Consider the following 15,963-nt stretch of genomic DNA (forward strand, 5'->3'; position numbering starts at 1 on the left):
GTTAAACTACTATATAGTGTAGCACACTTTTATAACTTCAGAAAGTATATAAATAATATATGGAATTATAATTTTTATTTAAACTTTTTGTCAAATAAAAAATGATTCAAAGATCAAAATATAGTATATATATATATGTATATATATATATATTCTTTTTTTGGCTGGCAAAAAAGTGATTCGCACGTGCGAACGAAGAACACACGAAGCGGAGAATAAGACCGTGTGTTTTTTTATCGCCTTCTCAGTTCTCATTTCGCCGCCCTCACCAAACCAAACCTCTCTCTCTCTCTCTCTCCACTCTTTCTCTCTCTAGGGCGAGACGAAATGATGAAGGCTTCAGTCAAAGGCAAGTACGATGGCGACAAGAGCACCGGAGTCGGTTCACTCGCCTTCAACGCTGGCGATCTTAAGCTACGCGCCACGATGACCGATGCTACCTTCGTCGCTGGGCCTACCTTGAACGGCCTCTCTCTCGCCGTGGAGAAGCCTGGTTTCTTCATCGTCGAGTATAACGTCCCTAAGAAAGTAACTCCTTTGATTTTGCTTACGATTAAAACCTAACTAGGGGGGTGGGGAACTCAATTTTTAATTCTCAATCTGTCTCGTGTGGTGGTTACAGGATGTTAGGTTTCAGTTCATGAACACAGTTAGAGTTGCTGAGAAGCCATTGAATCTGACTTACATTCATAGCAGAGCTGATAACAGAACAATCGTGGATGGGAGCCTTTTAATTGATCCTGCTAACAAACTCTCTGTTAATCACATGGTGGGAACAAACAACTGTAAGCTTAAGTATACTTATGCTCACGGGAAGATTGCTACCTTCGAGCCGTGCTACGACTTTGCCAAAAACGCCTGGGATTTTGCCGTTTCTCGCAGAGTTTATGGTGATGATGTTCTCAAGGCTACTTATCAGACGTCTAGTAAGTTGCTTGGTATGGAGTGGTCAAGGACCTCCAAATCCACTGGATCTTTCAAGGTAAACATTACGAAATAGTCTAATATCAGATGGGATTGATGATATCGCTGACTTAAGAAATAAGTGTTGTTTTCATGGGATGCATAGACATGTGACATTATCCCATTGTTGGGAGTGTTAGATTGTTGTGTGTATTGAACTGTTTCGTAAAAGAACTTCCGAAACTTTAGTATATGTTTTAGACAAACACGATGAAAGGTTTGATTGTTGATGGGCTTTTTCTTCTTCTTGTTTTCAAACAGGTATGTGCGTCTGTGAATCTGGCGGAGGAAGTGAAAACGCCCAAATTGACGGCAGAAACAACATGGAACCTTGAAATGTAATCTCATTTTACTATTAACCAAGTTTCCCACTCAATTTTTTGGTGTTACATACGATTAAACTGGCCCTTGCGAATCATCTTCCCACATTTTATGGTACATTTCGTGAAACATCATACATGCTTCTATTATTCCTTGCATTTTCTTTTTCTTTTAAAGTTTTGTTTGTTAGAGGATTAAAGTTTAACATAAGTAAGACATTGATGTACGAATTAACTCTGAAACATAAGAACTATGACTTAACATTGAGATGAAAGAATGAATGTCAAATCTGATTGGTGATGCAAAGGGATAAAAGATCTTTTAATATTAAGGAATTTGTAGACTTTAATACAGCTATGTTACGGAAACAATTTTGGAGATTGATAGAGAACACTAATTCTCTCGCATGTTCAAAGGTAGATATTTCAGAAATGTCTCATCTCTTGAACCCATTAGATCGTACTCGTTTTCTTATGGTTGACATAGTATTGTATCAGTTAGATTTCTGGTTAACAAATGACTAATCAAAAGGGTGGGAACATGATCTATCTCAGTAAGGAATGATCCCTGAGTCCCATCCACTCGTCTGAGACCAGCAAATAAAAATCAACATAATCTTTATTCAGATCTTACAGTGGACTCCCTTATCAATGCAACAACGAGAACATGAATTTACAGGTAATTCGGAATTTGGTGGACCCTCAAGATGTCAAAATAATTGAAAGTATACATTTAGGATGAGTCAGTGCAGCAGATAGAGATGGATGACATTTTATTAATAATGGGAGATACACGGTTAAATCTAGATACCAAGTTGAACGAGTGTATCCTGATAGAGACATGATAATACCAGAGTATGGTCTATTAGTCAATCCGTTAAAGGGTTTTTTTGCTGGAAAGTAAGATGCCCTCTAAAGATTAAATATTTCTTATAGGAATTGGTTTCAGGTTGTATAGTGGTAAAGAAAAACTTTAGGGCTATAGAGGAATTCAGGGGGATACAATTTGTACATGGTGTAGATATGTTGAGGAATCCATAAACCATGTGTTTTTTGAATGCCCGCCGGCGATTCAAGTTTGGGCACTCTCACGTATTCCATCGAACCCTAATAATTTCTCCATCCAATCAATTTTTGCTAACATGGATCATTTATTTTGGAGAGTCACCCCGACAATGAAGGATCACCAATTTTCATGGATTAAAGTTTTTTAGTGATTTGGATACTGATCCTAGGGACACTCTTAAACTGGTAGAAAGGGAATCTATACTTTGGTCTGAGGCACAAAATACACTTATACAGGGCACTAATCATAATCGATCATAAGCAGAACCGATAATACTGAACATCTAAGGTAGATGGTGTTTTATTGATGGATCATGGAAAGATTATGAACAATTCTCAGGAAAAGGATGGTACGACACGTTAGAAGTTTTTGAGGGTTTAATGGGAGCGAGAAACACACGAGCGAGTCAGACACCTCTACATTCGGAGATAGAGGCGATTATCTGGGCAATGAAATACATCTACGACAATTCACTATCATATTTGCAACAGATTGTTCTCGGTTGGTGAAGATGGTTTCAGAACCTGAAGAGTGGCCAGCCTTTGCAAGTTACTTGGAAGACATTGCGAATTTGAAGAGAAGTTTCAACAGCTCACTGCTCATCCATATACCACAGATGCAAAACAAAATGGCAGACATACTAACACGTAGTGCAAGGAAGCAATTGTCGTTTGTTGTCCATATGGATGCGGGCTACCTATTTGGAGTACATAGTCTATTTGAGTATGTTTTCAGTTGCTGATAAAAAAACTAGCTTTGAGCTTTCGGCATGAGTAATAAAATATCCATTTGATGTGAAAAAAGAACTAGCATTGGGCATTCGGTTAAGCTTTGGTTTTATTTAGCAAATTTGGTTCGATTTTGATTTAGTTATTTTAATTTTCGGGTTTGTATGTATAACAACGTTAGAAAAAAATAATATTATGTAATTTCTGATTCTACTCGGTTTTACTTTGGTTCGGTTTTTTCGATTAATTCTGGATGAAAAGTAAGGAAATTCAAATTTTCAGATTAAATATCAAATTGTTTCCATTGAATAATTCTTTTTAAAAAATTGGATTATTTTATGATAAAAAGTATCCTGGTAAATATTTTTTCTTTTGGTATTTTGATTTATAAATAATATTTTTAAAATTATTTGATTATTTTATAAGTATATAAACTATATGTAGATTATTGAATATAAAACTGTAGACTATTCCATATAAAACTGGATTTATCATAAATGACCTTGTAAACTGGCTCAACTAATCCATGCAGTTTCAGAAAGAAAAAACTAATCCATGACAACTTGACACCTCGTTGAGATTCTTGGGATCAGATTGATCTCGTTGATGATGTTGCAGAAACTCGTAATTAGTGTCAGTCTCTTCAGAGATGCACCATTCTATAGGAAGTATTTTGCTAATTTCATCTTACTCGATGTTCCTGTGAGTGGTATCCCTTCCTTCTCAGCGATGTTTTTCTTTATGATTACCTGTCCACGGATGATGCCATAAAACTCATTTAGACCCGCAAGAAACTTGATAATCTTTGCTTGTTCAGCCTGTTTGCTCATAACCTTGCAACAATCACATGTATGGCATGTTTTAGCACACGCAGCACCATCAGGTTCATCCCATAGCGTCTTCAAAGTAGTGTAGTATGTGGCAAGATCCATAGTTCCTTGTTGCAATGACCAGATTTGTTGAGACAGTTGGTAAGATCGTGGAATGTTAGTGATATGATAACGAGTCTCCAGATCTTTCCAAATCTGAGATGCATCATTGAAACGAAGGATATTCTTATAGATCTGCTTCGAGACAGAGTTCAGAATCCAAGATTTTACCATAGAGTTGCAACGAGACCAAATCCTAAAAGAATGATCTGATTCAGGTGATCTAACTAACGATCCATCTATGAACGCTGTTTTATTCTTCTCATCTAAAGCAATGTTCATAGCTATATTCCAGTTATTGTAGTTAGAGCCATCAAGTACCTCAGAGATGATTGCAGCTCCAGGATTGTCTCCATTCGTGAGATAGAACAGAGAATGGATGCTGTTGTATGATTCCGATGATACGAAGGGAAGTGGAGATGGTGGATCTGGCGATGGAGTTTCACGAACGGTAGATCGACGAGCCGATGCTGTTGCTCTGCTCACACGGCGACCAACCTTTCTTTCGATTACCATTTTCGATCTCGCTTATGTAAAAATTTGTGAATTGAGAAAAGTAATCCTCAAAACTTCCGCAGACAGAATCAATCGAGATAATCACTGATTGATTTAGGTCAAACGAAAGAAGAAAACGAACGGATCGAACGAGAGTTTGAGTCTCGCCGCTCTGATATCATATCAGGAAAGCTCTAGATCGAAAAAGAAGATGAGCACAAATGATAAAAGTGTTTTCTGTTGTTGATATTTCCGTTACATGCTGCTTTATATAGCAACTATACTCCGGTTACATCCGGTTTACAGACTCAATAACAATATCACATTGGACCAATTCTTTCTATACATTAATAGAGTCTAAATCCAAGACATGAATTGAACATGTAACCAGAGGTTTCTTCATCGCTTTGATAAGACGCTGGTGCAAACAGATTCCTCCGTGGAGAGGTCAGATAGTATCTTGCATGGTATAGCAATGAATCGGGTATGTTGCATATATCGTCGGAGTCCCTTGGTTTTTCGTTGGTGGAGGTTTCATCATCCATGTCTAACGCCTAAAATCCCGAATTTTGGAGGAATAAATCAGCAGAAAGTCAATGCAAAATCCCCAGCAAAAAAATCAAAACAGAAGAAAACGGAAAAGTGAATAAATGGTCACTCTCTTATCATCACTTGTCCTCAATAATATATTTGTAGTCTCTTTCTCTCTCTCCATTCTTGTAGCTTCTTTCTTTCTTTCCTTTTCCAGAAACACATACTATAAGCTTTGAAACTAAATCATGTTTTATGTTTGGCACAAACTGGTTAATTCACTTTGGTTTTACAAAGTTCATTTCATATTAAATTAAACTCGTTTACTCACAATAAAAAGGTTTTGTATGTCATTTGTTTATTTAAAGAGTGTTTCATTTCATTTTTCGGAAAAAGTTATTTGAAAGTTGTTTTATATAACTTTATCTATAATGAATCGTTGACTTATTATCTGAACATTTCCGTTTGGTTCTTTTGAGTTTTGACTATCCACTTTAGCACGCTTTGGCAGTTCTAGCCATGATCTTGAAAGACGGATTTTGACCCCAATAGTATTGTGTGAATGAGCGTTGTTGTGATCTAAACAATAAAAAGAGAGCCTCAGCAAGAAAGGTTTTTCAGTTTCTTGTATGAAAACAAACACTTAAAAGTTAAGGAGTTTCATTGAGAGGTTCTTATGTTTTGTATAGATCATTAAACGTGAGAAGTTAAATAACAAGTGAAGATGTCTTTAGCTTATTGAAAAAATGTTTTAGATAAAACTTCTGTACCCTTAGTAATGTATATTTTAGTAGAAAAATTCATTTGTGTTAAATTAGTTCATGTTGTAGTTAGTTCTATCACTTTCATTAAACAATATCTTCCTTAGTTTTATGTCCACATGTAAACGTCTAAAATGGTACATAGGTTTTGCATAGCATATCCGCAGTTTGCAAATCTCAAAGATGAAGTTTACATTTGTAATTAAATAAAGCAAAGGCGCATTATAAAGGGTGATAACAATTTCCAAATTTTGAGGTGAGTACCAGGAAATAAAAGGGTGATAACCGAAAATAAAAGATAAAGCTTGATAAAAATGATGGCAAACTTATTGAGGTGAATAGCAGGAAATAAAAGGGTGATAACAGTTTGCAAATGTTGAGAAACTTGGAAGAAATTCTTAATGTATCAAATATAAACAAGAGACATGAACTCTTCATCTGATTCTAAAGCTTCCATAAACTGTGGAACAAGACATATCTCCAGATCTATGCTTCCCCCTCCTTCTCTTCCAGGGTAAGCCGATACTTTCCCATCAAACTTATGTGCATAACCACTTCTAAGTGTCAGTGCTTTTCCCATCCCAAATTCACAACCATACTTGTGGAACCTTGGGGAGCTTCCCATCATCACGCTCATCGGTTCAAAAAGTCGATCAATATGGTAGATAAAAGGAGACTTCAACCATTGATCAATCATTTGAGTTACCTTTTCACTAGTATGATCAGCTACTGCTTGATGCAATTTCAAGGCAGCCCATCCAAGATCATTCTCCAAAAGCTCACCCGCTTTTGCAGCCGTCCTCAAAGCAGAGAGACAATTTCCAAAGTAATCACGGGGAAGAGGTGGATACATCCTTCCCCTGTTGTCTGCAGCAAGTCTACAACTCGTTTCTTGTTCAACAGGTAACCTTCGAGCCCTAGTTATGCATCTCCATATAACCGCAGTTAGCGATTGGAAAGATGAGATGGAGGTTGTTCCACATACTTGGTTAATCTTTGCTTTAAGCAATCTTATTGTTTCTGATGAGAAAGAGAATATTCTCTCCTTGAGAACTGGAGATTCGTAAGTTCTGATAAATTCATCAGGATGGCTATAGGGAAGGCTGAAGAGGGGTCCATATCCTTGAGGGATATAACGCTTTAAGACTGGTGGATTCTTGAGATACAAGTCATCGGTTTTGTTGCTCTCTTGTGCTTGGAAGATCTCGGACCAGGCACTGAAGAAGTTCCAGAACGAAGTGCCATCTCCCATTGCGTGGTTCATCGACATTCCTACGAAAATTCCATCTACCAATTCTGTTACCTAACCCATTGTACAAACCCATAAATTTGTTAGTGTCCAATCTAGTTTAACCAGATCCAATCAATCCGAAGCAATCCCAAAAAAAAAGAAAGAAAAAAAACTATTTAGATTAAACCAACATTTTCCTTCAATTTCAGTTACTTTCTTATAGTCAGATCCGAACTGGAACATTATTAAACAAAGACAAGTCAAGAAAAGAATAAACCGATATAATTAGCATTGTTTTCTTTGAAACGTTTGTATACTTTCTATAACACAAAGGCCCAAACCGCATCAAACAAAACCTAAAGATACATTAATTTCTATATGAATAAAAAATATAAAAGGTCTAAAAGTCCTTCCTACAAGGGATGAATATCAACCTGGACTGTCAAGAGGCTCATGGTGAGTCCATCATGATTCACGGCCCTGTGGTGGTCAAAGAAAGAGTGAACAATTAAAGGAACATACTTAGGGCCAACAATATCTGCTAGACATAAGTCAGAGGTCGCGTAGATGAATGCAGCACCAGGGCTATTGCTACAATCCACAAAAACTGAGTATGATTTGGTGTTTTCGTTTTTTGGTGCTGAGAGGCGACCTGCAAGAGGGTAGAAGTGGACAAGAGCTATGGAGAGAGATTCTCTTAACTTCTCAAGCAAAGTTTCGGTGGAATGAAGTGGCTTGTGAAAGAGGAGACCTTTTTGGATGTAGTGAACAGAGAGCATTGCGAAGTCCCATGGGGATAAATTGTATGGTGTCTTTGATTCTTCTGGGATCGTTTTGGGTTTTACGAAGCATTTTGAGACGATTTTCACTGATGGTGAAGAATTCATTGTGAAAGGTTTTTCTAGCTCAAATTTCTGAAGTATTAGGTCTTTACATGGCTTAGTATAAGTAGAGTAGATATCCCCTTTCGCTCGAACTTGGGAATTGCCGTTTTGCCTCTTGGACTTTTGATAATGAAGACTTTTGATAATGTGAAAAGTTGTTGGAAATTTTGTTTGGGAGACTTTGACCACAAAAATAGTCCTAGAGAAATCATTTTAAATGATTTTTGTTTTAAAATGATTTCTGTTTTGTATTCATACGTGAAGTTTGAGAAAATTGTCTTAATTTTGATTGGATAATTTTTTCATTTTATATTTATTTTAATCAAGAGAAAAGATAATTTAAATATTTAATTTAAATTTAAAAGCTAATATTTTTCTTATGTTTGAGATACACTTGCATAAGAAGCTATTGAAGTTATTGTTCTTTATGATTCTTTTCATAGATGCTCACGTCAAAGAGAGTTGGTAGATTAACATGATCACAAGAGGAAAAAAGAGTTGGTGGATATATTTTGTAAAGATTTGGTGGCTTACATTATAATTAAATAAAAAGGGTTGGTAGATTCGGGTTGGCAGATTCTTTTTTTTTATCATCTGGAAGATTATATTAACTTAAACAAGTGATTACACAAAGCCAAAAACCAGAAAAGATGATCAAACCTTTCTGGAACCATTAGCCGGTAAGATGATGGACACCATCCGGAAACACAGATTGGTACAAACATCACTACAAGAAAACAACCGAATCCCGAGGGAAAAATTCCTCGAGAATCCGTCAGGAATCGATGTTACCCACGCATTCCTGACGAACATGTCTGTCGGGATCATTTCGTCGGGAAATAAAAATCGGTCAGTAATTCGTCGGGAAGCATCGACAATTCCCGACGAATCCTGACGACTCGTTCCCTACGGAATACCGACGAATATATCCGTAGGTATATAGTCGTCAGTACCCACCGATCACATCTGTCGGGAAATTCCGATTTACTGGCCGATATTTTCGTCAAGATCCGTCGACAAGAACCGGCCGAGAATCCCTTCGGTATTCATTGGAAACTCCCGACGAAATCACTTGGTCGGTATTTCCCGACGGAATTAGTCCATCAGTAATATGCAAATTCCCAACAGAATAGCGCGGTCGGTAATTGTGGTATTTTCCGACCAATTGTTGCCGTCGGGAATGTCCATTTCATTTTCAATGAAATTAATTTTCCAAATTAATTTTTTGATTATTTAAAATAATTCGGTAATTGTGGTATTCCCCGACCAATTGTTGCCGTCGGGAATGTCCATTTCATTTTTAATGAAATTAATTTTCCAAATTCTTTTTTGATTATTTAAAATAATTAATAGTGAAATTAATTTTTTGAACTAATAATAATATTAAACATAATTTTAAAAGTTGATAGTACATAAAAAGTTTGAAAATAACGAAAACTAGAAAGACTAGAAATTGTCTCCGAAACGATCCTTCAATTTCTCCATAATAGTTTGGGTGAGAGTCTTGTTTTCTTGCAGCTCAGCCCGGATCTCGGCGTTGTCGGTTTTCAAGAACGCAATCTCCTCGTTTTTGTTTCCGATCTGTTCCATGAGATCTTCAACGGGATAAGGACAATGAACCGAAGAAGACGATGATCCCTCCCTGATTGAACGACCTATCCCAACGCAGCGACCTTTCTTCTTTGGAACTGTCTGCGAAAAACTAAATAAGTTATAATTAATTACTTAATAAAATATTTAAAATGAGAAAATATTTACAAATACCTCAAGAACAAGGTCGTTAAGTTGATCCAAAGTTAAGGCGTTGGAAGAAGCAGTAGATCCATCATCTTGAGAAGCCTGGGTTGAGATGATTTCATCTGCTTTGGTCTGGACAAGGTCGACGACTTCCTTTATAACCGGATCCTGAATTTCTCCAGTCTGCTTGTTGGTGTGGGCAAACTTCAATAGAGCGAAAGCATCGACGGGGTTATCCTCGTTTGCTGCAATCTAACAAAACATATATATAATTTCAATACAATTGCTTAAACTAATTTTTATAAAACTTTAAAAACTTACTAGTTGACGTTCTCGAGAAAGTAAACTGGTTGACCCGAGGTTGTGTACATAAGCTCCTTTCCCGCCACGATCACTACGCTTGTTCTTCGAGTTGGTTTCCGACTGGGCCTTAGTTTCTGGTTTACTCCAATGAACTATCAAACCCTCCAAAACAGTCAGGTTGACGTTCTTAGGGGTTTTCCCAGCCTCCCACACCTTTTTCCACTCACTAACTCGACCGCTGTAGTATCTACTAGCGTATTGATTAAATTCAATCTTCACTCTTCTAGTCAATCCTGGATCCCAATTGTACTCTTGCTACATATGCAAAAAAAAAGTTTATGTTAGAGATATATAAAGGTAAAAACAATAGAGCATTTACAAATTTAAAAAGTTAACCGCAAATTGCCGAAACCAGCAGTCTTGGAAATTTGGAAGGAATATCGCTGTATGTCGGCCAACCAGTTGGTAGCAAACTCGAGTGAACAATTCTCAGAAGACTTTTGCTAACACGGCTCTCTGTTAACCCAAACCTACAAAACCAAAAAAGAACATAGTTACATGTAAATATTAATATAAAATAATTAAGTACTTTAAAAACTGAAAATTTACCAAGTGGTGTTTGGGATGGTTTTATAATCAGGATGGAGACGCGGAAGGGCTTCTCGGCCAGGTTGCCGGATCAACTCGTCAATGTCCATGGTAGTCGGCAGTGACTGTCCACCTTGAGAAGATGCAGCTGGTGAATCTCTAGGGAGAGAAGGTGCAGCTGGTGAATCTCGAGGGAGAGAAGGCGCAGAAGAAGTACTACTAGTACCTCGAGATAAAGGACGAAGAGACTGTGTAGGTGCTCGGGACCATTAGAGAAAAATTGGTTAGTATCATTTTATTAAAGTCATATATCAATATTTTAAAATTAAAAAAAAATCTTCAAAATATAAAATCTGGCGTCCAAATACATTATTGATAACTGTATATTAGTAAATGTGTTTTTTATATATTTGAAATAATTGATAAATGTTTCTGACTTTTTTGAAATTATTTTAAAATGTAGTTGTTTAAATTTTTATATAATTGTGATAATGTAGATTATAAGAAGATATTGACGAACAAATTGGGAAGCTTTTATAAAAATTCAGAAAAAAAAATTATTTCATAAATTTGGCGGTAAGTTGTAAGGTGTCAGAATGACTGGTCATAGAAAATATTGTCTTCCATGCTTTCCGAAAGGGCTGAAACCATCTGTACATAATTCAAGGTAGACATTTCTTCTCTCATACGCAAATTCTGGATATGTTGACTGGAAATGCTTCCAAGCTTTTGCATCTGAAGGATGTGTAATCTGACCATCTGTGAAGTGTTCTGCATGCCATCTCATTTGTCCTGCTGTGCGTTCAGACTGATATAATCTCTTCAATCTCTATGTCAGAGGCAAATACCACATTCACTTATATGGAACTGGAACTCTTCCGCTTGTCTCCTGGAACCGAGGTTTTTGACAAAATTTACAAATTTTTATGTTCTCATCCTCTCTCCAGTAAATCATGCAGTTATCGATGCACACATCTATCACCTGATACGGTAAACCGAGCCCAGCAACCAATTTCTGAACCTCATAGTATGAACCAGGTGCAAGATTATCTTCAGGTAGAACATCACGCACAAAATCAGTAATCGCATCCACACATTCTTCAGCCAAATTATAGTCTGTCTTTATAGCCATCAATCTACTTGCAGATGATAAAAGTGAATAACCATCTCTACAACCTTTGTATAATGGCTGCTTAACTGCATCTAGCATTTCGAAAAATCTCATAGCTTCTAAATTGGGTACTTCTCGCCTATCTTCATCCTCGTCTTGAGAAGCTAAATTTTCTCTATATGCATCATTTACCATCTGCATAGTTCCCTACACCAAAATCTACATCTGTGCTAGGTTCATCTACCCTATCCGCAGTGTGAAGTGCGCTAGTAATAGCATAATCTAAAATTTGTTCTCCATGAAGATACCATCTTTTGTAACCCGGCATAAATCCTTTCAAATATAAATGACTCTAAATATACATCTTCTTAATTTTTCTATTATTCTTACAAATAGAGCAGGGACATATCAACTTACCGTTTGGTGCTTCCGGTAGTCGTTCCACTAACGCCATGAATTCTTGAACACCACGTGCGTATTCTTCCGTAAGTAAATTTGTATTTGGATCCATATGAGGTTGATCCATCCAAGAACGAAAATAGTTGTAAGAATCCATGTTTTTCGCTTTCTTTCGAGTTGTGAATGAATGAATGGGTGGGAGATGTTATTTGTAGAGAAATCTGAGAAACTCCCTACGGATATTTTCCGTCGGGAATCTGTAGGAATATTTAATTTTCAAACGGTCATATAACGGCTACAATATTCCGTCGGAAATCCGTCAGTATATCCCGACGCCTTCCTGACGAACTTAGGAGGTGTTATTGAATAGGGTAATTTAATAGAATTGAATGGAATTTAAGTTCAGACTTAAATCTAGTGTTATTGAATTGGGTATTTGGAAGACAGAATTTAAATCAACTAAAAAACACTGTTATTCAATTTTTTTTAGATGTCATTAGGAATTCAGTTAGGAAGGATTTTAATGGAATTCAATGAATGTTTTTAACTAAAACAAATCCTACCTTTTTTATCAATACTTTGAAAGAAAACGTGACTTGAAACATTTTCCATCAAAATATTTAGCATACTAAAAGTCCACTGCTTGATTTCAATTCCAACATTCAATAACACCTCCTTAGTGTTTCTACGGAGTTCGTGGGTAATCGGTCTGAAAATCGAACGGTAACTTAACGGATAGTTTTTTTCCTTGGTATTTTGTCGGGAAGTTACCGACATACCTTTTTCCGTCGGGATCTCGTTGGTATTTATTGACGAAACTCAATCTGTTAGGAATCAGTCGGGAATTACCGACGGATTCCAGAGGACTTTTCGGGAAATGTTTAACGACGAATTCCGGTCGGTTGTTCCTCGGTAATTCTCGACCGATATTTTCCGTGGGGAATTTGGCCGGGAGCTGTCTTGTTTTCTTGTAGTGCATTAAAACCACAAACTAGACTACAAAATGAAACAAAGTCGAGGAGGAAGGTTAAGCTACAAGATAAACTGCGACAGAGTTGAAGCCGAATGGAAACGGACGAAGATATGAGAGTGAGAGCAGTGCACCCCTTACTGTTCTGAGTAGCAAGATAACTCCAAGAGCGCTTCCAAAAGAGAAACCTGCTCCAACACCACACATAGAATTAACGAGAACTCAAAATCAATAAACACAGGCTGAAAAGAGCAAAGAGATAGACTAGAAGCACATGAACATCACCAACACATAACTGAATCAGGAGAGGATAGAATCCTTAACCGTCGCCATAAACACCCTTCAATCCCAACTAAAACTCGCCATTGGACCTTGAGTGGGTTCTCCACGCTCCTCATACGCAACAGCACCCCACGGCGAAGCCTATAAAGCTTCCCGAACACTTATTCAAACAGCCAGTAACTGGATAAAAAACACTCCGAATCCAGGACTTACACTCACCACTCGACGGCAATCGAACAACAAAGAAGCTTACGCTCCGCTAAACAGCTATCTTCTCAAGATTCTCTCAAAACCAAGGATGAAAACGCACAGGCACTGACCATCAAAGCTCAAAACCATCGGAGATGACTCCAATGAGACGAGGCATCACTCCCAAGTCCAAGAAAGTCCCCAAACCACCACCGTAGCTAAACCTCACGCCCCCTCCAGAATGGCCACCAACACAGACACTGCTAGGGTTTGAGTCTCACCAGAGATGAGAAAATTGGGACACCAAACCCTAAGCCAACTAAATCCGACCCCCTACAGATCCTATAAAGCTCCTACAACTCACCTTCACTCCAGATTGAAAGAGAGAAACCTCAAATCGAGATCCGACGACCAGATCTGAGTGACTTCTTCTTACATCACCAGGGCTTCAACATATCACCATAGAAGAGAAAGGCAGGCAGGGGGCAAAAGAAACCACGACCAACGGAGCCGTAACCGACGCACGCGCCGTCACGGTCAGAGATAGGAGAGAACACCGATGTCTTCAAGGGAGAGAGGAGAGAGCGCCCCGGGTTGGTAGATTCGGACGAATGTTATTTATTCTCTGAGTGGCATATTTAATATTTCTAAATACATTCGTTGGTTAAACTATTTGATATGATGATATGATAATTACGATAAAAACATTTATGATTGTTGGGCTCTTTTAACACAAGACATATTAACGCGTATAGAAAACAAATCATTAACAAAAACAGAAATATATATTTTAACTTGATAGAGAGTTCTAAATTTTTAAATCACGGCAAGTAAAAAGGAAAAAAACGTAGTCACCAAGCAATTATTAGATTTAAATTAACCTAACATACATCATATATAAACGATATTTTTTCAACCACCTTTCAGTTGTACACGCAGACGCAGTTTGACTTTTTACATTGTATTGTACAATATAAAAAGATTGCGAAGTTCGTATATGTAATTTGAGTTTATGGACTGACTTTTGTATTTTGAGCATATTACATATATATTTGAAATATAGGGGATTTTTGCTGCACAACACAACAAAATTTTAAGGTAATTGAATTGATAATAGTTGAATACTTATAAAATTTCAACGTAATAATACATTAAAACATATATTTACATATTTTATGTTATTCTTTAAAATAAAAATTATATCAGGTTTTATGCTTGCAATTAATATATGTAGCATATGATTTTCATAAGTTTTAGTAAAAGCAATGTTTGTATTAATTAGAAAGATTAGTAAAAAAGCTAAGATGTTATAAAATAATTAAAATCATGCAAATAATATTACCAATATCTTAATTATCCGAACGCTTCAGTAAAAAATATATTGATAGTAATGAAAAACTTTGTCTGCAATTTCTATTTGATCGATTGCAGCAATTGAGAAATTTTAACTATAAAGAAAAGTTTATATATTGCATGCATCGATTAACTCTTTTGCCTTAGTTTTTCCAAAACTTAACTTGTGAATCTTTGTTAATATATACCCCAAACCTTATAATAAATGTTATCAAGCTACTTTACAACTGATCTTTTTTTTATTCAATTGTATTTATTTAAAATATTTTGTCTTTCAGAAACATTCGATAAAATTGTAACTATACAGAAAAGATTAGCATGGCCTGCAAAAGGATGACACACACAAATTTATTCAGAATATTAGTTAATAGACTAATCTACTAATAATATTAAATTTGATAAATTTAATCATTTATCCTAAACGACTAATTTTTAAAAATATATTTACTTCTATATGAATAAAATATACACAACTAAAAATAAAATACAAGAATATGAATCTCATACATTAAAATCAAAACCAAAAAATAAAATATTTATTATATTTATATTAGTTTTGAATATAATAAAATAAAATTATTTGATTACATCTTTAGCTTACATTTTTTTGAGCAACTATATTTAGCTTTACATTTAAATATGAAAATAATGATTTGGTGGTCAAATGATGATTTGTTGTAAGGAAAAAAAAGATCGACTTTCTTTCTCATCAAACGCTCTCGACACAAATAGTAGATCTCGTCGTTCCTCGGTGTCCGGACGGCGCTTGAGCGACCGTACCTGCGCCGAAGGAGTTCTTCTTCTTCCCCTTCCACTCTTTTCTCCTTTGCTTCCTCACAGACTCTCTCACTCTCTTCGCTTTGCTCGTGATACTGCTCTTGGTGGCTCCTCCGAGGTGGTTTCAGCTAGGTGATGGTCTCCTGGCACGAGATGAGCGATGGTTCTTCTTTGAAGTCAGCTTTTAGGGTATGGCTGGAGGTCCCTTAAGCCTCTGGTAGGTGTGGTGGCACGTGGAGGAGATTGGTTGGCTCCTCCCTTTCCTCTGGCTTGCGGTCATGGTATCGCTTTGCTTTGGACGGTGGGAGAGAGGTGAGTGGGAGCAGGTCGTAGCTCTGCCTTGGCA

General features: G+C 36.7%; 3 protein-coding genes and 1 non-coding gene across 6 annotated transcripts; 2 read left to right on the forward strand and 2 right to left on the reverse strand.

Moving 5' to 3' along the window:
• Positions 1–241: 241 nt before the first annotated feature.
• LOC108806957 (outer envelope pore protein 24B, chloroplastic) lies at positions 242–1,433 on the forward strand. The gene is made up of 3 exons (XM_018579174.2): positions 242–528; positions 623–982; positions 1,225–1,433. The coding sequence occupies exons 1-3, from the start codon at positions 328–330 to the stop codon at positions 1,303–1,305; spliced, it is 642 nt and encodes a 213-aa protein (XP_018434676.1). The 5' UTR covers positions 242–327; the 3' UTR covers positions 1,306–1,433.
• Positions 1,434–3,552: 2,119 nt separating this feature from the next.
• Positions 3,553–5,042, reverse strand: LOC108809791 (uncharacterized). Of its 2 annotated transcripts, XM_056990047.1 has the most exons (3): positions 4,328–5,042; positions 3,911–4,102; positions 3,553–3,826 (listed from the first exon to the last, which is right to left on the reverse strand). In XM_056990047.1, the coding sequence occupies exons 1-3, from the start codon at positions 4,520–4,522 to the stop codon at positions 3,737–3,739; spliced, it is 477 nt and encodes a 158-aa protein (XP_056846027.1). In that variant the 5' UTR covers positions 4,523–5,042; the 3' UTR covers positions 3,553–3,736. The 2 variants fall into 2 exon arrangements, with proteins under 2 accessions (XP_056846027.1, XP_018437437.1); XM_018581935.2 differs by having other exon boundaries at positions 3,553–4,102; positions 4,328–4,815.
• Positions 5,043–6,098: 1,056 nt separating this feature from the next.
• LOC108808924 (uncharacterized acetyltransferase At3g50280-like) lies at positions 6,099–8,015 on the reverse strand. Of its 2 annotated transcripts, XM_018581030.2 has the most exons (3): positions 7,776–8,015; positions 7,459–7,676; positions 6,099–7,096 (listed from the first exon to the last, which is right to left on the reverse strand). In XM_018581030.2, the coding sequence occupies exons 1-3, from the start codon at positions 7,909–7,911 to the stop codon at positions 6,200–6,202; spliced, it is 1,251 nt and encodes a 416-aa protein (XP_018436532.1). In that variant the 5' UTR covers positions 7,912–8,015; the 3' UTR covers positions 6,099–6,199. The 2 variants fall into 2 exon arrangements, with proteins under 2 accessions (XP_018436532.1, XP_018436531.1); XM_018581029.2 differs by having other exon boundaries at positions 7,459–8,014.
• Positions 8,016–15,107: 7,092 nt separating this feature from the next.
• On the forward strand, positions 15,108–15,209 carry LOC130497148 (U6 spliceosomal RNA). Its single transcript, XR_008936160.1, has one exon. It is a non-coding gene; the product is annotated as a U6 spliceosomal RNA (small nuclear RNA).
• The last annotated feature ends 754 nt before the right edge of the window (positions 15,210–15,963 follow it).

Source organism: Raphanus sativus, chromosome 6 (genome assembly GCF_000801105.2).
Source record: "Raphanus sativus cultivar WK10039 chromosome 6, ASM80110v3, whole genome shotgun sequence".
Taxonomy (NCBI): domain Eukaryota; kingdom Viridiplantae; phylum Streptophyta; class Magnoliopsida; order Brassicales; family Brassicaceae; genus Raphanus; species Raphanus sativus.